Source organism: Dipteris shenzhenensis, chromosome 20 (genome assembly GCF_047967505.1).
Source record: "Dipteris shenzhenensis isolate YYH24624 ecotype China chromosome 20, Dip_SZ_1.0, whole genome shotgun sequence".
Taxonomy (NCBI): domain Eukaryota; kingdom Viridiplantae; phylum Streptophyta; class Polypodiopsida; order Gleicheniales; family Dipteridaceae; genus Dipteris; species Dipteris shenzhenensis.
This window is the reverse complement of record NC_141615.1, coordinates 3,177,311-3,202,492: the sequence shown is the minus strand read 5'-3', so window position 1 is coordinate 3,202,492 and position 25,182 is coordinate 3,177,311. Positions and strand designations below refer to the sequence as shown.

The following is a 25,182-nucleotide window of genomic DNA, read 5'->3' as shown; positions in this document are numbered from 1 at the left end:
ATTCGAGGGATATATCATACATGACTATCCCAACCAGAGATGTGCTGCACTCTTCATATATGAGGTCACCCAACTTAGGTCTAGACTAATGAAAACCACCATGAAACACGAACATAGACAATAGGTGATCATAGACTTTTTTCCTTTTTTTTTTTTAAGAAAGGAACCTTCTATTAATGCTTGAAAGACTTCATACAAAACAGCAGCCTCGAAGGTGCTGAGTATGGAAAAAAGCCTGAAAAATAATGAAAGAAGAAAACCAACCTGTTCCATAGAAACCCAACGCACTGCCTAGGGGATCTCTGGTATAGGGGCTAACAACCAGGTGGGACCAGCAAATCCCTCGCGGAGTGAATATGTAGAAAACTCCTGCAGGCCAAGCCTTACAGAAACGAGCGCGCCTTGCGACAATCGCCCTAGAGCCCGGGGTCCCATGCTCCCAAGTGGAGCGGGGTGTAGATATCCTGCCAGATGGCGACCAAGGTAGCCGAGGGTGGAGCCGGATGCTCACCCATCACCAGGCTACAACAAGCAAACCAAATGTTTCACACCATGATACCAGCTAGTACCTCCCACACGAGAATGAGGATCCGAGCTATCAAGAGCGACCGCCTCATGGTGCTCTATCATATGAATGCTCTGACCCTGTACCCGATAAGCTGGAGATACCTCATCAATCTCGAACGCGTGTCCTCCCTCAGTCAACGAGGCCACCATCCCCCAAGTGTAGTCCCTCTGAAGGCTCTACAAGTGGGTCATAATCATGAGGGCTCCCATCCAAATCCTCGTTGTGCTACGAAGCTCTAGAGGAGGGATCGTCTCCAGACCTCTAGCAGAGCAACAGTGATACTGCCCCTCCACCCGCATCTGCTCCAACCACGGGCCAATGGGCAAGCCTCCATGAGCTGCCAGCCAGCAAAAGTAGGAAATCTTCCTCGGCTGCAAACTGGACCATAACCGCGTCCAAAACCGGGAACGGATCTCCTGGGGCAATCTCTGGGCCACCCAATGCCTCTCCCTCAAAGGGGTCCGAATCAAAGAGTCCATCTGTAGCCTCCTGCCAATCCGTGTGGTATAGGAAAAGAAGGCCACCTCGTCCACATGCTCGGCAACGCCGATCTTGAAGGGCCGAAACCACTCTCTCGGATCGGTGATCATAAACTTGTTCTTCACATACGAAGAGATGGTTGATAGACGCATAGATCAAGGCCCTTACTTTTAAGCATGCCAAGTCAATAGGAAACTGGACACGTGCCCCGCGAGCACCTATCCCATCAAGGGGACTGTCGTCTTAGCATCTAGGAGAAAGGCAACCTCACGCCATCCCCAAGAACGTCCTACAGAGAGGTGTGCATCTATGTAGGCTTCAATAGCTGCACAAGGTAAGCTCTCTTGCAATGATATGCTCCAGTGTACAAACAGTAAAGAAAGGCAACAAATTTTGACTGCAATCAAGAGCACGAATTTCTGAATGCAATTTTTTCAAAAAGGACTAAATACATAGTTTATTTTCTACACTTAGCTACACATGGATGTTATCTTCAAAATAGAGTCTCCAATTGCTCTCTGGTCATCAGCTTTGGTTGTACATTTGTTAATTTTGATCCCCAATGTCTGCTACTTTTACAGCAACTTCTACTGTATGTACAATTACAGCAACTTTTGGTTATATATTTGCTATAGTTTTAGACAGGTCTCCAAACTCTGATGATAAAACACAGTGGACTCCAGAGTCTAGAGGTCCAAAAGAGTTTGCCAAAGCAAGCACCTAGGAAAGCATGCCTGCAAAAACCGCTTAAGGGACCGTAAAAAGTTGCAAGTATCCGGGCAATGCCAAAAGAGGTGGGCCATGGACCCCCGCAGAGCCATACATCTATGATAGGTAACAGGAGCAATGTATGGAGTGCCAAAGTTTGGCCTACTAGAATAACTCCGAGCATGACCCACCACCATAAGAAACCCGTTGGCGAAGAGGGAGTTTGCAATCCCATAGTTGTTGCAATCTTCTATGCCACCACCATGCAGCACGAGTCATAGACCAAATGCGATTTGTATGACCTGAAATCCAAGGGTACAAATTGGCTACCAGAACATCAGCCAAGAACAACATGTGGCAGCCCATATCAATCAGAGTAGAGGGCCCAATCTTTGAGGCGATTTATGAGCTCTCTTTTTTTTTTAATGCTGAGTATCCAAGCAACCCCTTTCCAAACAGTCCTCGCCTGACTACAGTCCCAAAGGCAATGTTGCACTGACTCCTCTGCAGAATGACAACGAGGGCAAGTAGTGTCAACCCCAAATCATGATCTCCACAGGTTCACTGCAATCCCTCCATGAATAGAAAGCCAAAAGAAAAGAGTGATCTTTCTATTTCTGAGGGATTTCCAGAGCCTCCTCCAGAAGTTCCTACGCAAATCTGCGCCGATGAAGAAGCTGTCCCAATGGGGGGCTCTGGAGGGAATCCAACCCCTACTGCTCAACTGAGATCTCCTGGCATTACCAACCGTGAAACGAAAGAAGGGAATCCCCCTCTCGTGGTGCCCATGATCTATCCACTCCCACTCTCCTGGGTCCCACTATAAGCACCTGATAGGTGCACCTCCATATAACCACAATCTTCAGGATCCCAGGGCCAAGAGCAGAGGGTCGGGGTCTAAATACCACTGCAAGCCCACTCCATGATCCACAAAGCCAACAATCCTGACAGGCTGAAAGGCAACCTCTAGAAGAATATCATTCGTGGATCTAGAAAGTATACCCCCATCCCCAACGTCAAAGACAAGTGCATCCTCCCCAACACCTCGAAGAGCTATCACCTGAAGAGGAACTGCTGTCCTCGAGAAAGCTCCCATCCAAGTGGAAAAAGTAATAGGCATATCAACTGTCCAGTCCACCGGGAGGGCTGCATCTATCTGCTGAATCCTGCGTGCTACCCCTCTGAGGTGACTCAGTGACTATAGTCTCTAATCCTCATGTAGCCTGATAAATGCTTTCCAAGTGCCTATTGTGAAGGCGGGGCCTCTCTCCCATCTAGACCACTGCATTTTCAGCATGACTCAATTCTATTGCCCTAGATGAGGCAGGTATCTCTTGAGTTTCCGCACATTGTTGGTCCCAAGTCAACTAAAATGTGCATACTTTCGTAGACATTGGACAAGATGCATGACCTAATCATCTACAATTTTCTGAAGCGATGGCCCTCTTTCGGTGCGCCCACTTGTTTCCCACGTGGGCGAGGGTCTAGAGTAGTTGACTACCTCATACGATCCCCTGCCTTTGCCCCTCAACTTAAGACTTCTCCATAACCCCATCCCCACCTGAAGCTAACCATATCTACCTGTTTTTTAGCTTATCCATCCCATCCCATCCCATCCTAGATACACCACTTATCAGAAGATTCATTGCCTATACCACCCCCCTCTCTACTTTGCTTGCTGACCTCAACAATATTGCCCTATTAGAGGATAGAGCCACTCTCGTCACCCGCACCCTCCAATCCTTCACACACCTACCACCCATGGCATCAATCCCCTACATTTGCTGGTACAATGATGAGTGTCAGCCATCAGCTCAGATTTGAGACCAAGCATTTCTTCAGACCAAGGCCGAGACCAAAGACAAACATCATCGTTTGGTCCATTGGAAGAAGAGGGAATTCATTCGTCAAAATGAGGAGAAATTTTACTGAACATCCTATTTAGCAATAATGCCAAGGATTTTGGGTGGAAGTTTCTCGAGCAACTTCTATGGCATCCCTAACCAGCCTACAGCAGACCTTCCACAGCTACCTCGGCCTACCTCCTGCTCACTCTTCACTACCAATGATATCAAACACTGGTGATATAAAACATGCAACTCTTAAGCTACACGATGTCCAACCCAAAGATCATGAGAAGTTATGCACTAAGTACATTGCACATGGGCTTAGTACCTTAGCCCCATTCTTGGCAAAGATATGCAACGAGGTTCGCACCAGTTTCCTCCATATTGGAGCAAGGATCCCATGAGCTCAAAAAACTATAGGACAATCATAATTTGGCAATGTTATATCCAAGATTTATGTATCAGCACTTGACACCCTTCTGTGGAGGGTGTGATTCAAAGCTATGGAGCAGGCAGGTTTCCGAGCAAAACATGCTAAGCAAGACCACGTCTTCACACTGAGAGCTGCCATTGAGGACGCTCTAGCATGCAAGTAGAGAGTAACAAGAGCCCGCCTATTCAGATGACTCCTTGATCTAGGGTTTACAATGAGGACATCATTTGGGCTGTCCACACACTATATCAAGCAAAGTCAAGAGTCAATGTCCTCTATAACCAACCTTGTTTGGCCTATACATTCATGAGCTTGAGTCCTTCATCACAGTATTAGAAGGAGTAGGTTCACCCGTAGCTAAGTGCCCTAATCCTGATTCTACTATACACAGATGATGTGGTTCTACTCTCCTCATCAACTAAGGGTCTCGGAGGGCACATAATACAATGATACATGATCTGAAGGTCAACCTTGGTAAAACCAAGGTCATGATTTTCAACAAGAAAGCAATTTACCTTTGATGGAGCACTTGTGGAGATTGTTGCATCATATACATACCTGGGGGCCCTTTTCTCATGTCTAATCTTCACGATGAGACCAACCATGCAAGCTTGTTTGAGCAAAGGATATGCCGCACTAGCCAAACTAGAGCATCAATGCTTTCACTCCCATTTCCGAAAACCCATTACCAAGTCCCTTCTTTTTTACAGCTGGGGATGTACATCATTCCCTTTTGGGAGAAAGATCTATCAATCATAAACTGGTGCCGCATAAAGAGACTACAAGTTCTACTTGTTGCTTGGATGTGATCCATAGGAAGCCATCGGTCACACATCATATTCTACTAGCAGAGTTTGGGGGGCTACTCCTCTAAAGCTTGACATAGTCTTTCAGGCAATCATTTCCATAGAGTCCAAGACTTCGGCACCACAACATGCAAATGACACAGATTGCCATGGCGGGCCTTGACCTCATCTGTTTCACTAGAGCTAGCAGGGGATCAGAGCAGCCGGGGCCCGGCATGCTCAAACACGCAGATGGTTGTAGTCTTGGGACTCCATACAATATAATCTTGAGGCTCCATCCAATTCATCAAGTGAGCCAAGTCATCATAGAGAATTTATTACAGCTCTCTCGCCGCTCTCCCGCTCAGCCCCTCCCTGCTCTCCCGCTCAGCCCCTCCCGCTAGCCCCTCCGCTCAGCCCCTCCTCCGCTCAGCCTCTCCCTCTCCCTCTCTCGCTCAGCCTCTCCCTCTTTGCCTCCCCTCCGCTCAGCCTCTCCGCTAGCCACCCCTCACCCGCTCTGCCTCCCCTCCGCTCAGCCTCTCCGCCTCAGCCACCCCTCACCCGCTCTGCCTCCCCTCCGATCAGCCTTACCGCCTCAGCCCCCCCCCCCTCACCAGCTCAGCCTTTCCACCTTCCCCCCCCCCCCGCCTCTCTCCCTCACGCTCTGCTCTACATCCTCTCCCTCTCCCTACGCCCAGCCTCTCCCTACGCCCCCTACGCTCAGCCTACCTAGCCACCCCCTCCCTACGCTCAGCTAAGCTCATACCCCGCCCCCTTCTCTGCTCCTCCCACTCCCGCTTCAGCCCCTCGCCACCCCTTTTTTTTTTCCCCGTAACTTCCCCAACCAAAAAAAAAAAACTCCTCGCCATCTTAGCCTCTCCTTCTCCACCTCCTGGCTGCCTCTCCACCTCAGGCCTCCACCCCGCCTCTCCACCACCTCGCACTGGACGTGCCTCCCATTATGGCTCCCGGTGGGACACTAAGGCCTGCACCCACACCAACAAAAAAAAAAGGGTCTAAGACAAATGGGGGACAAAGCCAAGAAAGACGACAACAACAACAACAAAAAGAAGCAAACAACACAACTGAAATTGGAGGATGTGGACACACGTTACAACCGAAGTGGACTCGGGGTAGACAGCAAGGCAAAGGCAGGACCTGCCTCAACTTCTTCAGCCCCTATCTCTACCTCAACCTCAACTCCCGCTACAGTTTCAGTTTCGGTTTCAGCTCCAATCTCAGCTCCCTCTATCTCTATCTCTACTTCGACTTCAGCCCCCGCTTCAGGCTCAGCTCTAGTTCCAGTCTCAGCTCCCTCTACATCTTAGATCAGTGACATGCTCATGCCCATGGCGCCGGTTGTTGTTCCCTTCCCCTCCTCTCCGCTGCTCCCTCCGCTACCCCGCCGCTGCCCCTTCCGCTGCTACCCCCTCCGCTACCCCTCGTTGCTCCCTCCGCTGCCCCCTCCACTGCTACCCCCTCCACTACCCCTCGCTGCTCCCTCCGCTACCCCTCCATACCCCCTCGCTAACCCCTCCGCTACCCCTCGCTGCTCCCTCCGTACCCCTCCGCTACCCCCCGCTACCCCTCTGCTACCCCCGCTACCCCCTCCACTACCCCCCCGCTACCCCTCGGCTATCCCCCTCGCTACCCCTCCGTACCCCCTCACTACCCCTCGCTCAGCCCCACCCCCCCCCCGTGCTACCCCTCGCTCAGCCCCCCCCCCCCTTTTTTTTCAAGGGAGGGGGGGGGGAAAGAAGGGGTCGGAGCTGCGAACGGGGGTTCTCCGATCTCCTGCAACCCCTTCTTTGCCGGCTGCTGCGTCCCCCATAATGAAGGGAACAAGGGGATGAGGACAGGAGACTAGGCGAGAGACCTCCGGCCCAAATTTGCATACGCGTGGAGATGGGGAAGGGGAACGGTGACAAGGCGAAAACACAAAGCAACTCAATCTGGAGGACTTCAACAAACGCAGCAACCGGAGCAGTTTGACAGTGGACAGCACCGCAGCCCAAAAGAAACGGGCCCACCCAAAGCCCATGCTGCTCACCACATCCTCGACCTCTATGGTTACCACCACTATTTCACCACCATTATCCGCCTCATCATCTACGCCACCTCTCTCCTCCCCCTCTCCTGCATCATCATCACAGGTCTCCTCTCCAAAAGCCTCACCACTGGCCCCACCGGCCACGGCTCCACAGTACTTTATCACCTCTACCTCTCAGTCAGCCACCCTTCATCACCTCGTCTAGCCTCGCTACTCCTACATACCACTCAGATCATGCCGTCCCCACCCTCATCATGCTGTCCCCACCCTCAGTACAACCTCAGCAGCCCACCTTTATTCCAACCCCTCTCGACATCCAGTTTCCACATGGACCAGGACATCTTAGGCCCCCACCAGATGCTTGGGACTCCCTATTGGCTGAGATACACAGCATCCAGGCCCGTCACGCAGAGCTGACACATTACACCCACGAGCAGGCCCGATACACCCAGAAGCAGGCCCGCATTATACACGAGCAGGGCACCCTTATCCAGGGACTCAGGCACGACATCACACAGCTTCGAGAGGAGCTCGGGACCCTCAGAGCAACGCCTGGAGGGACCCCAGTCACAAAGATGGAGGCACAAATAGCCACGATATAGTCGGCTATAGCAGAGACAACTAGATGGGTGGACGTGGCGAAACAAGAGCCCGCAAAGGCAACCGTTTCAACCACCATACAGGAGCAGCAGCAGAGGGCTTCGAAGGTCCTCAACATCCGGATACGAGGGATCACGCGAGACAGCACCAGCACCACTACGACGCCCATGGAGGAGGCGAACACCTTTGTGACCACCACCATGGGGGTCCCCAACCATGGCATAGAGGGAGCATGGCGTGTTGGGAGAGATCCCAACCGAGAGCAGCCCCTAGTCATTCGCTTCAGAGATTACATGCTCGACTAGCGACACTCCAATGCCAAGATGCTCTACGAGAGCATCCCACCCTGTCCATGGATGAGGATTTAACACCACTACAGATTGAGGAGCGACAAGTTCTTCTGTAGCAGCGGGATGTTGCCCACAAGGAGGGGAAATGGGCCATGGTCCGAGATGGTAGGTTGTTGACCGGCACCCGTCGGGCTTCCACCAGTACCCCCTAGGGGGACACGGCCTATGAGACTCAAGTTTCCGAGACCCTAGATTGCACCATTTGGAACTATAATGGTACCTTATGGTCAGACCCAGGGAACTTCTCGGAGTCTTATATAGGACGAGACATAGTCTTTTACACGGAGACACACCAGAGCCCACAGCATCCACTACCGATAGTCAGTGGCTACACATGGGAGTCAGCCTTCAAGGATGAGACGAGGGATACAAGAGGCGTCCGAGGATCAGGAGAATCGCAGCATTGTACAGGTCTTCCCTCACTGGAGCCATCTCCATTGAGAGAAAGGACGCACACTCCCGATTCATGTGGATCCGGATCTGACGCACAGACACCTGTGACCTTTTCATAGCAATATGCTACTTCCCGCCAGACACATCCCACTTCGCCAAAGTGGCACGAGAGGAGGGTGATAGCTATATGCACCCTTACATCAGGATATCCCAGACCTTTCAACCCGCGGGGAAGTTCTCCTTGTTGGGGACTTCAACGCCAAGACGAGCACGCACCAGGCACCACTCCTGGACTTCCAAGACGACTCTATCATGCTACCAAACATGGACCTAGACGGAGCAGGTATGACCAGGACCTCATCTGATCAACACGGGCCTATTACACCATTTGGACACGTGCTCCTTGATCTGGGCAGAATGCATGATCTCATCATCTACAACGGGCTTGACCTATGGCCCTCCTCAGGTGGTTTTACTTGCTTCCCACACCGCAGGGGCACTAGTGTAGTAGATTACATCATGGGATCCCCTACCTTCACTTCATGTATCACCGACTTCACCGTAGCACCACTCCCTCCAGGAGCTGATCACACATACCTATTCTTCACTATTGCCACCCCACGCTTAGCCACACCACACACACCACATAGGAAGCACGACACCTACCACGACATACACTTTGATCACAGCCTCTCACCGGCCTACTTTGGATGCCTAAACAGACTTCTAACCTACATCGATCACATACCACTCATAGAGGACCGTGCTGCCCTAATTAGTCGCATGCTCCACGAGGCTGCCCTCCAAATCTTTCCCCACACCACGGTCCACTAGACCACCACCTCTTGGTTCTATACCCCGCAACAATTGGTACAATGCGGAGTGCAAGGCTTATCGCCGACAGCTCCGACTTGAAACCAAATGTCACCTCCCGAACATAGCAGACACGGTACGCAAGTACCGACGTCTCGTACGTCGGAAGAAGCATGCATTTCTTCGTCGAAATGAGGAGAAGCTGTTGCACATCTTGTACAGCAGCAACTCTAAGGATTTTTGGCGGAGATTTCTTGAGCGTAGCTCCATCACCCCTCATCGACACGAGAGTCTGACACACGTATGCACACCATCTTTATGATGTCCCACACCAGCCCACTCCAGGGCTATGCACTGAGTTTATCGCATATGGGATTGACACGTTAGCCCCGATCCTAGCAAAGCTATTCAATGACGTTTGCCTTGGCTTCCCCCGCACCTGGACACTCGACACCATCACCCCCATCCACAAGGCAAGGGATCCCATGGACCCGGGTAACTACAGGACTATCATGATTGGACATGTGATGTCCAAGATCTATGCAGTTGTATTGGATGCGTCGGTCAGCCTGTTCGCAGAGATGAGAGGGCTCAGAGCAGAGGGTCAGGCCGGTTTCAAGCGAGACCATGGGACTATGGATCACATACTCACACTCAGGAGTGTCATTGACGAGGCCAGATCACGAAAGGAGAGAGTATATTGCTGCTTTGTGGATTTTCGCAAAGCCTTTGACACAGTACCTCGAGCTCGTCTCATCACACGCCTACAGACACTGGGATTTGATCACGAGATCCTCTGGGCAGTCATGGCACTGTATGAGAGAGTCTCAGGCCGAGTTCAGACAGGCGCAGGTTGGACAGATGAGATCTTGAGTACCATAGGGGTCAAACAGGGTTGTCCCTTATCACCGACCTTGTTTGGCCTCTACATCGATAAGCTTGAGACTTTCATGGGGGCATTCGGAGGGACCGATTGCTCTCTTGCCGGGATCATCATCAGGATTCTTCTTTATGCAGATGACATGGCACTCTTGTCGTCCACACCCAAGGGGCTCCAGCCACACCTAGATGCACTACAAGCTTTTTGTTTATCCCATGACTTGGAGGTCAACCTTGGCAAGACCAAGGTCATGATCTTTAACACCTCTCGAGCAAGCATGCAATGGAAGCAGTTTACTTTTACTTTCGGTGGGTCACCAGTTGAGATCGTATCCTCATACACTTACTTGGGGGTCATCTCCTCCGGCTCGATCTTCACGATGAGACCAGCGATGCACGCCAGACTGAACATGGGATACGCCTCACTGGCTCGGCTAGAGAGACAATGCTTCCACTCTCACTTCCAGGACCCTCGGACCAAGTCTCTTCTCTTTGACTCCTTGGTCCGACCAGCCGGTATGTATGGCAGCCCTTGTTGGGGGCCTCACATGTCAGAGATAGAGTGGACACGGGTGGAGCGCCTGCAGATCCTCATGCTCTCACGGATGATGTGGGGGAAACCATCTGTACCACATCACATCATTCAGGCCGAGTTTGGTGCTTCTCCACTCCAGCTAGATGCAAATTCTCAGACCATTATATATCTACACCGGGTTAGATCATATGGGGACTGCACATCAGGGAGACAGAGGTTGCCATGGTTGGCTCTCGATTACTCCATGAGGTTGGCAGCAGAGGGAGACGAGCGATGCTGGTATGCACGAACTCACATATGGTTTGTGAGACTAGGCTTCCACATCGATCGGATACCTCCTTTTCAGTACAGTTTAGATGCCCTCCGGTACTCCCACCCACCATCCCGATCGGGCCACACACCAACCAGGTCATTCAAGAGGATCTCCTGCAGCTACACACCTTTAGGACCTGGTTGGAGCCGAGGGAGCTTCTAGTGAAGCTGAGTTTCTACAGAGATTACTGTCTTCGTATTTCGGACATCACACCACCAGGATACACTGAGCTTCATATGCCTCACTCACTACGGATCTCCATCGGACAGTTTCGGGTATCATCACACCGCCTCCGCATAGAGAGCGGCAAAGCAGAGTGGATTCATAGGGAGCATCACTTATGCATATTGTGCGATTGTCAGGAGGTCGAGTCGGAGGAGCATTTTATTTTCAGGTGCCCAGTGTACTACGAGATCCGCGGTCGCTACCACTGCCTCTTCAGAGACAGCTCCGGGCTCCTTTCCAAATTCCTCGCCTACCCAGATCAGAGATGCCTCGCGGCCTTCATTCACGAGGGGGTCCGACACAGAGAGCACTTACTCAAGCGACGGGGCTTGGCCACATCATCAGACACCTCTCAGAGCAGGATCACCGAGTTCTTCCCATCAAGTGACATTGATCGTCCAGTCTCTAGCCGCAGACATGACAGAGACCCCGACCCGACGATCGCAACACGACACACGAGACATCGAGGGCACACACAGATCACTCTGGGGGACCTCCCGTCATTGTTTAGACCCGGGATACGTCCCACGGGAGTCACGGTAGCTTTGGTCTTGCATCGAGTCTCGTCCAGGAGACCGAGACGCACAGCACCCCATGACGGGCACCAACGTCCCTTCACCGGCGACTTGGGATACAGCGTGGGTGATGATGCTCGTTTCAGTAGCTCCACCCTTACTGTGATTTGTATCAAGCGTTCTTTCAGTCTCAAAGACCCATCGGTCTTCCGAAGACTCTAATAAAATTTCTTTCTTTTTCTTTCTCCTGTTAAAGCTCTCGCACAGCTTATGACCCCTACTTCAAAGGTGTTATACATTGTTTCACATTACGCTTCACTCTCCCCTCTCCCTCTCAGTCAGCCCACGCTCCCACACCCCGTTGGGACTGCCTCATCCATTCCACTGTCATCTCCATTCCTCACTCAGTCACCGTCCAATTTCCGGACTCAGTCCCACACTTTCACGCCACAATCACCACAGTTTCAGCATGGACATGGGTGGGCTGATACACCAGAGGCCCGTGAGACCTTGCTCATGGAGATACATAGTTTTCGTAAGCGTGAGATGGAGCTGACTCGCTTCGCACGAGAGCAAGTTTGCTTCAACAAGGAGCAGAGCCGCATCATACATGAGCAAGCTAGGGCCATTCGGGAGCAGGCGGGTCTTATTCATGGACTCAGACAGGATATCATGCAGCTCCGACAGGAGGTCACAGAGATACACACTGTCCCAAGGAGTACCCCGGTGGTCGAGGCACAAATTGCGAGCATGCAACCTACTATTGAGGAGACTTCCAGATGGGTTGACGTGGCCAAATGGGAACCCGCAAGGGTAACCATTTCGGCTACCCTCATGGAGCAGCAGCAGAGAGCCAGTAAGGCTCTCAACATCAGAGTATGCGGGGTCCCACGCACTGAGGCTACACCGATGGTAGATGCGACTGCGTTCATGGCCGCTACCCTGGGTGTAGCTGAGCACACGATAGAGAGGGCATGGCGGGTGGGGAGAGATCCCAACCGAGAGCAACCCCTAATCATACGGTTCCATGACACTCGGGCACAATTTTCAGCTCTACGACGCAGGTCAGTCCTTCGAGATCAACCAGCGATCTCTATGGATGAGAACCTCACACCTTTACAAGTTGAATCAGGCCTGGAAGGAGGGGAAGTGGGCAGTGGTACGAGAAGAACTACTTCTTACAGGCCCCCGTAGGGCACCTGCCCCCTCCCCTACATAGGGAAGCGAGGTCTCTGAGACTCAAAATATCCGAGACCCTGTCCTGCACCATTTGGAACTGTAATGGTACCTTATGGTCAAAACCAAGAAACTTCTCGGAATCCTATACAGGCCACAACATAGTCTTATATACAGAGACACATCAGAGTCCAGAGCGCCCTCTTCCAATAGTCAGCAAGTATACATGGGACTCTGCCTATAGAGATGAGACAAGGGGTACAAGAGGAGTTCGAGGTTCAAGTGGAGTTGCAGTAATTTTCAGATCCACACTTCGGGGGAACATTTCAGTAGAGCAGAGAGATACACATTCCAGATTTCTTTGGATCCGGATTCGACACATGGACAGCCGGGATCTGTTTGTCGTAGTTTGCTACTTCCCCCCTGAGACCTCCCACTTTGCCAGAGATATCTGAGGTGATGATGAGACATCCCCATTTGCTGCCCTTTATCAGTCCATCGTTGACTTCTCTAGCCGCGGAGAAGTCCTTTTCTAGTGGGGGACCTCAACGCGAGGACAAGGGCCCGTCAGGTACCACTTCTTAACTTCAGAGATGATTCCACTCTACTGCCAAATATTGACCTTGAGGAGGCAGGTATGCTATGGGTTTTGGCTGACAGGCGAGGTCCGTTCTCATCTTATGGGCAGGCCCTATTAGACCTCGGCAGGATACATGATCTCATTATCTATAATGGTCTTGACAGATGGCCCACTTCAAGTGGTTTCACATGCTTTCCGCATGGGGGGGGGTCTCCAGTGTTGTTGATTACATCATGGGATCCCCTGTCTTCACATCTCGCATTACTGACTTCACTAAAGCACCTCTCCCTCCAGGGGCTGATCATACATACCTTTTCTTTAGCATCTCCACCTCCCTTCGCACAGCACCTTCCACCCCGCTCAGTGCTTACTCCACTCACCTTCTTACTCCAGCCATCTGTACATACTTCTCGCTTATATTGACTTCATACCCCTTTTAGAGGATCGTGCTGCCCTTGTCACCCGCTCACTACACGAGGCTGCCATTCAGGCTTTCCCCCACACCACCCGCTCCACCCACCCACCACCCGTTGGAACCGTACCCTATAATAGTTGGTACGATGATGAGTGTAAGGCTTTACGCCGTCAACTCAAATTCAAAACCAAAAACAGTCTTCCAAGCGCACCAGATACGCTACGTGAATACCGTAGACTGGTACGGAGGAATAAACTAGACTTCGTTCTATTGGGGGTAAAGGCACATTGCCAACCCTTAATTAAAGAATTAAAGATAGGACACCTATGACTGTCTTAAGACAGTCATAGGGTAAACCTAATCCTAATAAAACATAAGTGAGTTTGTGGTGTGGCTCACTATCACTTCACACCCGCACTAGTTTGTCACTCTCTCTCACTCTCACTCTCTCTCCCTTCCACTACTCTTCCCCTTCTCAACTGGTATCAGAGCTATCAAGCCTTCTCTTCCCCCTCTCAACTGCCTACTTCATCCGTACCGTACGGACGTACGGACAGATCCGTACGGCCGTACGGACGGGCTCGATATCGCAGCGACAGCATGGTCGCGGGTGCGTGCATCGCACGCGGCGCTTTTTTTCGAGGGCATCAGAGAAGGCGTGGTCGCGGGCGCATTTCGTACGGCAGCTGGGCGCATTGTGCAGGCCTTTGAAGCGGGCGTGGGCGTCGTCAACCTGCTGCAGTACAGCAGCATAGCTGCTGTGTTTTTGCAGCAGTTCATACATCAGCTGTACGGACAGTCCGTACAGCCGTACGGACAGTCCGTACAGCCGTACGGACTGCCGTACAACTTTGTACGGGAGCTTTGGCATTTTGTACTGTACGGCAGGTACAGTACGGTTGGCGTCGACATCAGCTGGGTACAGAAGTACAGCTTTTCTTTGCTGCAAAAATCTCGTTTTTTTTTTTTGGAGGGAAGTGTGCACCGATAGTACACAGGTACTCTGCAGGGACAAAAGTACAGCAGGTACTTTGCAGGTACTGAAAAGTACAGCACATTTTCTGATTGGAAGAGGAATATTCCTGAAGCATTCTAGCAGTATACTGTGCATTTGTTGAGGTACATCAGGTACTCTCGTGTCACTCACGCTTGAGGTGACTTGTGCCACAGTGGTGGTGTTTGTGCAGTTACTTGTCATTCAGGAAGGTCGGATGCTTGCAGAAGCTTCTATGCATTTACTGAGTGCAATTCTCAGTTTTGGGTGATCTTATCAAAGGGCTTTTGCCTGGATGTGTTTGCAGTATATGCCTTGAGGCAGTGTGTAGCCAGGGAGCACACATTTGCTTTATTTCCGCAGTGCATTTGGTGACATTTGTTGCAGGTCACATTCTTTGTACGCACTTTGAAAATCTCAGTTGAGCCACGCTTGGTCAGGGCGCATCGAGTTTACTCGGTCCCTAACTGCCCATCGTTGACAGTGCTCAAAAGATTTTCTTCTTGGTGTCTGTACGTTGTGATTTGTGTTGTTACTGAGTACACAGGGGCAGTCTATGCATTGCACATTGTCAGGTACAAGTGTCAGAGAGATTTCATATTGCATGCTACCTCAGTGTTGAGGTGTTCTCCACTTGATTCAGGTGTCAGATCAAAGGGCTTTTGCCCAGACTTTGTTTGATAGCACTCGGTTACCGACAGAGATCTTCAGATGCATTTTCTCCCCTTGGTCTAAGGGTGATTGCTTGGGATTTATCCCATTTACTGTTGCAGGTTTTGTGACAGGCTGAAGGGTCATTTACTGTTTTTGGGGTGTTTGTCAAGTGGTTTCTGCAATTTAACTCAGTGCCATACCTCATCTGAGGTGGGAGAAGTGATCAGTACAGTCAGTACAGCAGTGTTTACAGCAGTGTTGGTGGTTTTGTCAGATGATTGTGCACTGTTAAGCACTTGTTGAGCAGCAACAGCAGTCTGAAATCACTGTTTTTATGCCTTTTGTGTTGGTGGTTTTGTCAGATGATTGTGCACTATTAAGCACTTGTTGAGCAGCAACAGCAGTCTGAAATCACTGTTTTTATGCCTTTTTGAGCTCAGAACAGTTTGTCAGAAGGTACAGTATTTGCAGGGACATTTACTGTTTTGCTGCAGATTTTACTGACAGTAAAAACAGCACCATTGAGAGTGCTTCTGGCTCTTGAATAGAGCAGGCTTTTCTGAGAAATCAGAACTTTTATTCAGTCTTTTTACTTCCAGGGAGTCAGGTACTTTCCTCATCTGATATGGCATCAGGAGGAGGTGATTCTTCAATTCTGAACATAAAGAAACTGGAAGGAGCACATAACTATGCATTATGGGCAGAACAGTGCTTGAATGTACTTCTGTTAAAGAAGATTGCTAAGCCCATAAGGGTAAAGGGTGTCAAGCCATCTGATATGGCAGCTGATGACTGGGAAGAGCTTGATTTGTCCGCGAGGGCAGCTATCATGCTCACTATTTCAGACACTCTTGTGTTCAATGTACAGGCTGAAAAGACCTCTTATGGTCTATGGCAAAGACTAGAAGAATTATATGCCCAAAAGAGCTCAGCCAGTAAGGTTTATTGGCTGAAGAAGCTGGTTGATCTTCGCATGAAGGAAGGCACAGCTATGACCTCACACTTGAGTGAGTTCAATGCTATCTTTACACAGCTGATTGCACAGGGGTTGAACCTTGATGAGGAGTTCAAGGCTACTTTCTTGCTGTGTACCCTCCCTGAGAGTTGGGACACTTTCAAGACCACCCTGTCAAACTCAAATGCCACTCTTATTTATGCTGATGTAGAGAGCTCTCTCCTTATGGAGGAGATGAGCAGGAAGAATAATGCGGGCAGCAAGTCTTCAAGTGCTTTGCAGGTACAGGACAGAGGCAGGACTCAGCAGAAGGGGAGATCTGCTAGTAAGTCCAAATCCCGTAGTCAGTCCCGTGGCAAAAAGGACATTGAATGCTTTTATTGTGGCAAGAAGGGACATGTGAAGTCGAAGTGCTTCAAGTTCATACGGGATCAGAAAGCCAAGAAGGCTGAAACAAAGGATGCAGGAAATGCAAGCAAAGGCAAAGGCAAGGCCAAGGCAGATGACTTGGATGCAGTGAATGTTGCAGCAGAGGACAGTGACAGTGACATACATGATGTTTTATGCTCTTCTGCTGTAATAGCACATGCTTTGGTTATTGATGGCCATGACATGCACACCTGGCTCTTGGATTCAGGTGCCTCTTTTCATGTTACACCTCATAGGGAGTGGTTTACTTCCTACACAGGTACTCATGGAGTTGTTCATCTTGGGAACAACTATGCATGTCAGATTGCAGGGATTGGCAGTATACAGATAGTATTTCCTGATGGACAGTCATTTATGCTTGATGGTGTTCGCCATGTGCCGCAAATCAAGAAAAATCTGATTAGCACTGGCTTATTAGATGACAGTGGTTACCACACCACATTTGGGGATTCCAAATGGGTGATTACTGATGGCCAGACTGTAGTGGCTGAGGGTTTTAAGAGTGATACCTTGTACCCTCTTTATGTTTCCAGTGTGGGTAATCATGTTGTTGCCATTACCGAGCTGCCAAAGGTTTCATTGTGGCATAGCCGGTTGGGACACATGTCTGTTAAAGGAATGCAAGAACTGTCACGTTTGGGTTATCTGCCGCCTCTCTCTTTTTCAGATTTGCCTACTTGTGATCATTGTATTTTTGGCAAGCATTCTGTGACTCCTCATAAGAGGAGATCTCCCCAGAATAGAGCACCACTTGATCTAGTGCACACTGATTTGTGTGAGATGCCACAGTTATCACCAGGGGGTGCAAAATATTTTATTACTTTCATTGATGATGCCACACGTAAGGTGTGGGTCTATTTCTTGAAGCATAAGGGAGATGCCTTAGATGCTTTCAAGAGGTTTGTCGCTCAGGTTGAGAATCGGACAGGTCGTAGGCTGAAATGCCTCAGATCCGATAATGGGGGTGAGTATGTGTCACATGCTTTTGTGCAGTTTTGCCAAGCTAAGGGCATCAAACAGGAACTCACAGCCCCTCATAATGCATCTCAAAATGGTGCAAGTGAGCGGATGAATCGAACTATTCAGGAGAAGGTTCGATGTATGTTGTCTTATGCTGCATTACCCCATGGCTTTTGGGCAGAAGCCGTGCAAACAGCAGTTCACATTATTAACAGGTCACCAAATAAGGCTTTGGAGTTGAAAGTGCCAGAGGAGGTGTGGTCTGGCAAGCCTCCCTCATACAAGCACTTACGTGTATTTGGCTGCAAGTGCTTTGCTCATGTACGCAAAGATCTACGCACCAAACTGGATCCAAAGTCTATCAGATGCATCTTTATGGGTTATGGTGACGAAGGTGAAATGGGGTACAGGTTATGGGATCCCGTTAAACGGAAGATTATACGCAGCAATGATGTCATCTTTAAAGAAGATAGTGTACACAAGGAACCCGTGCAACCTGTGGAATACAGGAGGGTTATTTATGATGATGTTGGACAGCAAAGAATGCCCATTTATATGCAGCAGCAGCCTGCTGCAGATCACCCTGTTCAAGAGGGTATACAGGCTGAAAATCAGCCAGATAACCTTGCCAATGATGCACCACTGGATGTGCCAACAGATGGAGCTGTAGAACAGCCAGATATGGTGGTACAACCACCCGTCATGCATGAAGAACAGGCTGGACAGCAGCCTAATCCGGAACATTTTGTGAGGAGGAGCACCCGTGCACAACGGCCTCCTGCCAGGTTTGTTCCAGGAGCCAATAATGTGGCTGATTTTATCATGCTGACTGATTGTGGTGAGCCTTCCAGCTTCAAGGAAGCTATGGGAAGAACAGAGAAAAAGAAGTGGGAGAAAGCCATGCACTCCCTACTTCAGAATGATACATGGGACTTGGTGCAGTTACCTGCAGGCAGAAAAGTTTTGCCATGCAAGTGGGTTTACAAAGTCAAAGTGGATTCAAATGCTTTACCTCGGTATAAGGCCAGATTGGTTGCCAAGGGATTTAAGCAGGAGAAGGGCATTGACTTTGATGAGATTTTTTCCCCTGTAGTCAAGATGACTACTTTGAGAGCAGTGTTAGCTCTTGTTGCTCATGATGACATGGATTTATGTCAGATGGATGTGAAGACAGCTTTTCTTCACGGAGATCTTCATGATGAGATCTATATGAGTCAGCCAGAGGGATATGTTGTTAAAGGGAAAGAACAGCTTGTGTGTAAGCTCAAGAGGAGCTTGTATGGACTCAAGCAGGCGCCAAGGGAATGGTACAAAAAGTTTGATGCCTTCATGCAGTCCCAAGGGTATCATCGGTGTGAGACCGATCATTGCTTATACACCAAACGGGCAAAGGATGGCAGTTTGATGCTACTCATTCTATATGTGGATGACATGCTTATTGCCAGTAAATCTCAGCATGAGATTAGTGCTTTGAAGAAACAACTGCATAAGTCTTTTGACATGAAAGACTTGGGTGATGCAAATCATATTCTTGGCATGCGTATTACTCGTGACAGGTCCAAGGGACTTTTGTTTCTGTCACAGAAAGAGTACATTGACAAAGTACTGCAGAGGTTTAAAATGGAGGGGGGGAAGTCCATTAGTACCCCGTTGCCTCCACATTTAAAACTCAGCAGTAAGGACAGCCCCAGATCAGATGATGATAAGGCTGAAATGGCCAAGGTTCCGTATGCATCTGCAGTTGGATCTTTGATGTATGCCATGGTTGCCACTCGTCCGGATATTGCTTTTGCGGTGGGAGTCATCAGCAGGTATATGGCAAATCCAGGCAAGCGGCATTGGGAAGCAGTGAAAGGTGTCTTGAGGTATCTCAAAGGTACCAAAGACTTGTGCATATGCTATGGTAGGCAGGATGCATTGGTGCATGGTTTTACAGATTCAGACTATGCAGGGAATGCAGATAACCGGAAGTCTACTACCGGTTATATTTTCACATTTGCAGGAGGTGCTATATCATGGGTGTCTCGGTTGCAGAAATGCGTTGCACTGTCAACCACAGAAGCTGAATATGTTGCAGCCACTGAGGCTTGCAAGGAAGCAATATGGCTTACTCGGCTGGTGGGAGATTTGGGCATTACAGGTGACATGCCAGTTTTGCATTGTGATAGTCAGAGTGCTATCATGTTGGCAAAGAATCCGGTCTTTCATCAGAAGACCAAGCACATAGAAGTGAAATATCATTTCATCAGGGAGGTACTGGAAGACAAGCGTCTTGAGCTTGTGAAAGTACATACTGATGACAATCCTGCAGATTTGCTCACTAAGAGCTTGCCTACAGAGCGGTTTGCACATTGCCGCCACATCATGGGATTAGGATGAGACCATTCTTACTTTATGGTCTTGTATACAGTAACTGTATATTGCTGTAATTTTTTATTCTTTTCTCCTTTAGGCACATTGGCCTTTAGGTGGGAGGTTGTTGGGGGTAAAGGCACATTGCCAACCCTTAATTAAAGAATTAAAGATAGGACACCTATGACTGTCTTAGGGTAAACCTAATCCTAATAAAACATAAGTGAGTTTGTGGTGTGGCTCACTATCACTTCACACCCGCACTAGTTTGTCACTCTCTCTCACTCTCACTCTCTCTCCCTTCCACTACTCTTCCCCTTCTCACGTTCGTCGGAACGAGGAGGAGCTACTGAACATTTTGTTTAGTAACGACTCTAAGGACTTCTGGCGGAGATTTCTAGAAGGACGGTCCCCTCCGCCACTCACTGACACTCAGATCTGGTTTGATTATGCACGCAAACTTTATGACATCCCAAATCAGCCAATCCCTAACCTCTCACACATGCCTCGTCCCACATCCTGCACCCTCTTCACTAGAGGAGGGGTAAAGGATGCCGTAATGAAACTTCATAATGGCCGAGCGAAGGATTATGAGGGGCTATGCACTGAGTTCATTGCATACGGGATTAACCTCCTAGCCCCGATCTTAGCAAAGCTTTTTAATGAAGCTGTCTGTTTGGGATTTCCACACACTTGGACCATTAACACTATCTCACCCATCCACAAGGCAGGGGATCCCATGAGCCCGGAGAACTACAGGACCATTATGATTGGGCATGTCATGTCCAAGATTTATACATCAGTACTTGACTCCGAGGTTAGCAGACTTGCAGAGTGTTGAGGACTTAGAGCAGTAGGACAGGCCGGATTCCGACACGATCATGGAACCATGGACCACATCCTCACGCTCAGATGTATCATCAAGGAGGCGAGGTCATGGAAGCAGAGGATTTATTGTTGCTTTGTGGATTTCCGTAAGGCATTTGACATGGTTCCGAGAGCCCGCATCATACGGCCCCTACAGGACATGGGCTATGACCAAGAGATCATTTGGGCTGTCATGGCACTTTACGAGAGAGTTTCTTGCAGAGTTCGGACAAGATCCGGGTGGACAGACGAGATCATGAGCACCATCAGTGTCAAACAAGGGTGTCCATTGTCGCCTACCTTGTTTGGCCTCTACATTGACGAGCTTGAGACAGTGATGCAAACACAGGGGGGTGTAGGTTGCTCTCTTGCGAGCACACTGATCCAGATTATGCTCTATGCAAATGACCAACGTGAGTGTAGGTGGCAGCAAAAGAGCACACAGCAGCGAGCGAAACAAAGCAGCCTTCAAAGCATCAGATGGCCCTCAATTCTAGGCTGCCATGCCCTCAAAAAGTGTGTTCCCTCCCTTGGTCCCTAGCCGACCTTAGACATCTGATACCATGTGAGAGTGGAGTACAGTATGGAAGCATGCATCAGAGAGAGAAAGAAAGAAAGAAAGATATATTAACGTCTGCAAAAGGCCTGGCAAGCCTATGAGATAAAGTGCGAATCCAAAAGGTACCTCATACAAGCCACTGAGGGCTGAAGCAAAGGGTTCACTAAGACCCTTGTTGAAGACTGAAAACTGAAAGTTAAAGCAAAAAGTGCTAACACGCTAAACTAGTAAGCATAATACTAGAGTAGCAAAGTAACAGAAGAGTGTCAGGTGCTCAAGGCTAGCACTCCTAGTACATGTTCAGGTTCCACGTATCCTGGTAACCTGGTGGCACTCTAATGAGATGTGAGAAGCTTTGGTATCTGTCTGTTGAGTTGTCTCGGGACGTGGGGGAGGGCATGGTCTCCTCGACCTCTGGATCCGGTGGGCTACATCAAGGGTGATGCCTCGTCTCTGGCGGTCGCCTCTGAGAAGGGATGAGATAGACCGGACCTTGATCTTGCGTGATCTAGTCTCCCGTGTCGCACGTGGAGTGTGTGTCCCTCTTCTAGCCGCATCGTGGTGGACACTCCTACTATTGATCCATGATGCTCTCATCTCATCAAGCTCCTCTCCCTCAGCCACACTGGCAACCGAATCCCAGCTCGACCCAGAGGGGACCACCCGAACCGAGGTGTCACTTAATATCGCTCACAGGATATAGAGATCACGAAGACCACACCCCCCGCCAAAGCGAGAGACAACTCCACAGATGTAAAATACAAGATATCTTTACATCTCACAAAAGAGCCACCATGGCACATGGTTATGTATTTTGAGTACTAGTTTTGAGTCGTTTTGACATTTTTAGTTTTTTTGAGCTTCTTAGCATACTAGCAAGCCCTTGCCTCAACCCATAGTGACTTGTATGAGTTACTCTTGGATTGTACTTTGTCTCATAGGCTTGCAAGGCCTACTAAAGACATAAAACTCTCTCTCTCTCTCTCTCTCTCTCTCTCTCTCTCTCTCTCTCACACACACACAAGCCTCAATCCTTCACTAGATAGTACACGCAAAGGTTGCCATGACGGAAGTCCAAATTGAGGCCATTTACATGCCTTCATCTAATTTGGGCTTTGCCCAACTAGAGACTACCGAGGTTGGTACTAGAGTCATCAAGCAACTAGCAAACAAAAGGGGTTAGCATGGCCTAGTATGCACGCATATCTAGATGGTTTGCCAGCCTGGCATTCAAATGAATCAACTCTCGACTTTTCAGTACCGTTTGGATGCCCAACCTTCTTGGATCAAGTATACCATATGGTTGGACCTACTCCATCTCCATACGTCATGGACTTGGGGAGAAACAGGAGTTCACCACCGAGCTCTATTTTTATCAAGATCAATTCTTGACAATATCCAAGTACAAAGTAATTATCAGACCTCGGTACCTAGAGGACAGACAAGTCTCACATGCACTGAGGATTGCCGTCGGACAATCGTCCCACCAACTGAGGGCTACCTGCACACCTAGAGAGCAACGCATATGCAAGCTATGAATGCACACCTAGAGAGCAACGGATATGCAAGCTATGAACACTGGAGGAGGTGGAGACAGTGGTTTCTCCCTACAATTCCTCTCTACATGCCATGTTTACTACAAGGTTCCTGGATACCTTTTCTAGGAGGGACAACAAGTTTGAGCCAATTTCTCGGCTGATCCAATTTCATGATCACGTCTGATCAGCCTTTGCTTTGATGCAATGGCATAGAAAGACTCTCTTGAGCCAGATCTTACAGTGAGAGGTGCGTTGACACAATAGACAGAGCTAGACCGGACCAGCCACATGTCACAAACTTCTAAAGGTTGGAGTTGGCACCAAGTCACAATGGAGAGGAGGAGGTGGAGGAGCTAGCCGAGATGAGAACAGAGTGTATTAGCGGGAAGAGGACATGAGCAGCAGTGAAGCCAGAGCCATAGAGACCATGCAGAACGCAGAGACAGACCACAGCACACACGATGATGAAGGTCCAGTATATCCCGGCTCTATCAAACTCTCCTCACTTATATGAATGTAAGCTATTGAGTCTGGGTTTTGTCCAAACATAGTGCTATGTCTCATAAGGCATTAGTGCGTGGTCTATTGACCAGAATAACCTGGATCGTAGCATGTATGCTTTTATAGTGAAAAAGCTCAAATGGTGAAGCCAATTCTGCATGCAAAGCTACTTACTGACAGTTCAGAGGAGAAAAAGCCGGGCCATGGCTACCGATCGATTATAGGTGCGATCATATCGTTGTGAGAGTGTTGGGGAGGTCCTCATTTCTGGCCATAAGCCTCTTAAGGCATGAAAATCAAGAAACTAGCATACTGTCATGTTAAAAGAAGCTCGCGCTACAGACAGAAACAGTCATTCGATCTATATGCAGCGTGCCATGATGAACTCGTTAACCCGACATGTCCATATGCCTAGCCATAAACCGAAAGAACAAGATGGTACAACGAAATTTCGAGCCGAATGTACCTTACGGCGTCCAGCCGCTGCCAGGTGTCCTTGTTTTTTAGATGTCGAAGAGGCTGCGATCGGGGCAGCTGCAAGGGAACCTGAGGTCGAATTGTGAATAGGTACAGCCATATCTGCGGACGCCATGACGACGGTGCGGCGCTGTTAAAGTGCATTGCACCCCGGATCGAGGCAAATTGAGCATCCTCGCTCCGGTGAAGTGCTTCTCCGGAAATAAACCGGTTCAATCATGTCTACGGAAGCAGGAGCTTGGACGATCGGTGCAGAAATGGGGCAAGCAGATCGGAGGGGAGGGTCGGCCTGCCAAATTTCGATTTGATGATGATGCACTGCACTCTTAACCCCGAACGAGCCCTTAAGTATGGCTGCCTGCCCCGTCAGCAAACGCCACGTCATTCTCACCGACCTCCTCCTTGTCATCCAACTAAGGTGAACAAGGGTGGGTGAGTTGCTGAAACCAAAAGGGGGAAATCTTCGAGGAAAAAACAACTCCTATGGAAAGTACCAATGGACAAAAGGACTAGCAATTGTGGTGCTGGTGCTTAGTGTTACTTATGATTACTTTTAAAGCTCATCATGTGTGAGTCTATATGCTACTTGTGCTACCCACCCTATTGTAAAGAGTTGTCCACCCAACTTAGCAAATGCAAACAAGCTTTGAAAGGAGGCCGAAAGGTAATATTGGAACTATACAATCTAAATCCTAAAGCTCAAATGAGTTCACAACAAACATGTCACAACCTTAGAACAAAGTATTGTGGGCCACAATGCTCTTGTTGTGAAATCAAGGCAAATTTTTAGATAAGTTGCACAAACAAGGTCATGATAAATGTACAAAAAATAAATGTTGCTTGTATGTTTACATATAAATTTCCCAAATTATAAAAGATCATGTTTACAACATTTGTCTTACATCAACCACAACAACAACAACAACTTGCTAATATTTAACACATTTCCTAGGTTTGGTGTATTGTATGACAACGATACATGTAGTTATAGTCACAATGTATACACTTCAATTTGTTTGGTATTGCATTTCCTTTTCAAGGGAGCCCTTGTATACAAAGTGGCCTTTTTGGATGGTAGCATAATGAATGCAAATGGGAAAATAGCACCACAATCATCAACAAATAGGACCACAATCATCAATGAAAACCTCTTTTAGTTGATTGCAAATTCATTTTAAAAGGCACTTTAAATTTATCTTCAACAAAAGGGTTTGATTTCCAAACAACGTAG

General features: G+C 49.0%; 1 protein-coding gene across 4 annotated transcripts in view; it reads right to left on the bottom strand.

Moving 5' to 3' along the window:
- The window catches only part of BLI (protein BLISTER), a 109,297-nt gene extending 85,043 nt beyond the window's left edge, over window positions 1-24,254 (bottom strand). For all 4 annotated transcript variants that reach the window (XR_015542931.1, XR_015542932.1, XM_087391860.1 and 1 more), the window contains exon 1: window positions 23,941-24,254. Coding sequence is in view for 2 of the 4 variants with exons in the window: in XM_087391860.1 (XP_087247986.1) it covers window positions 23,941-24,066 (126 nt within the window). In the remaining 2 variants the exon portion in view is untranslated. The remainder of the gene's footprint in view (window positions 1-23,940) is intronic.
- Between the last annotated feature and the right edge of the window lie 928 nt (window positions 24,255-25,182).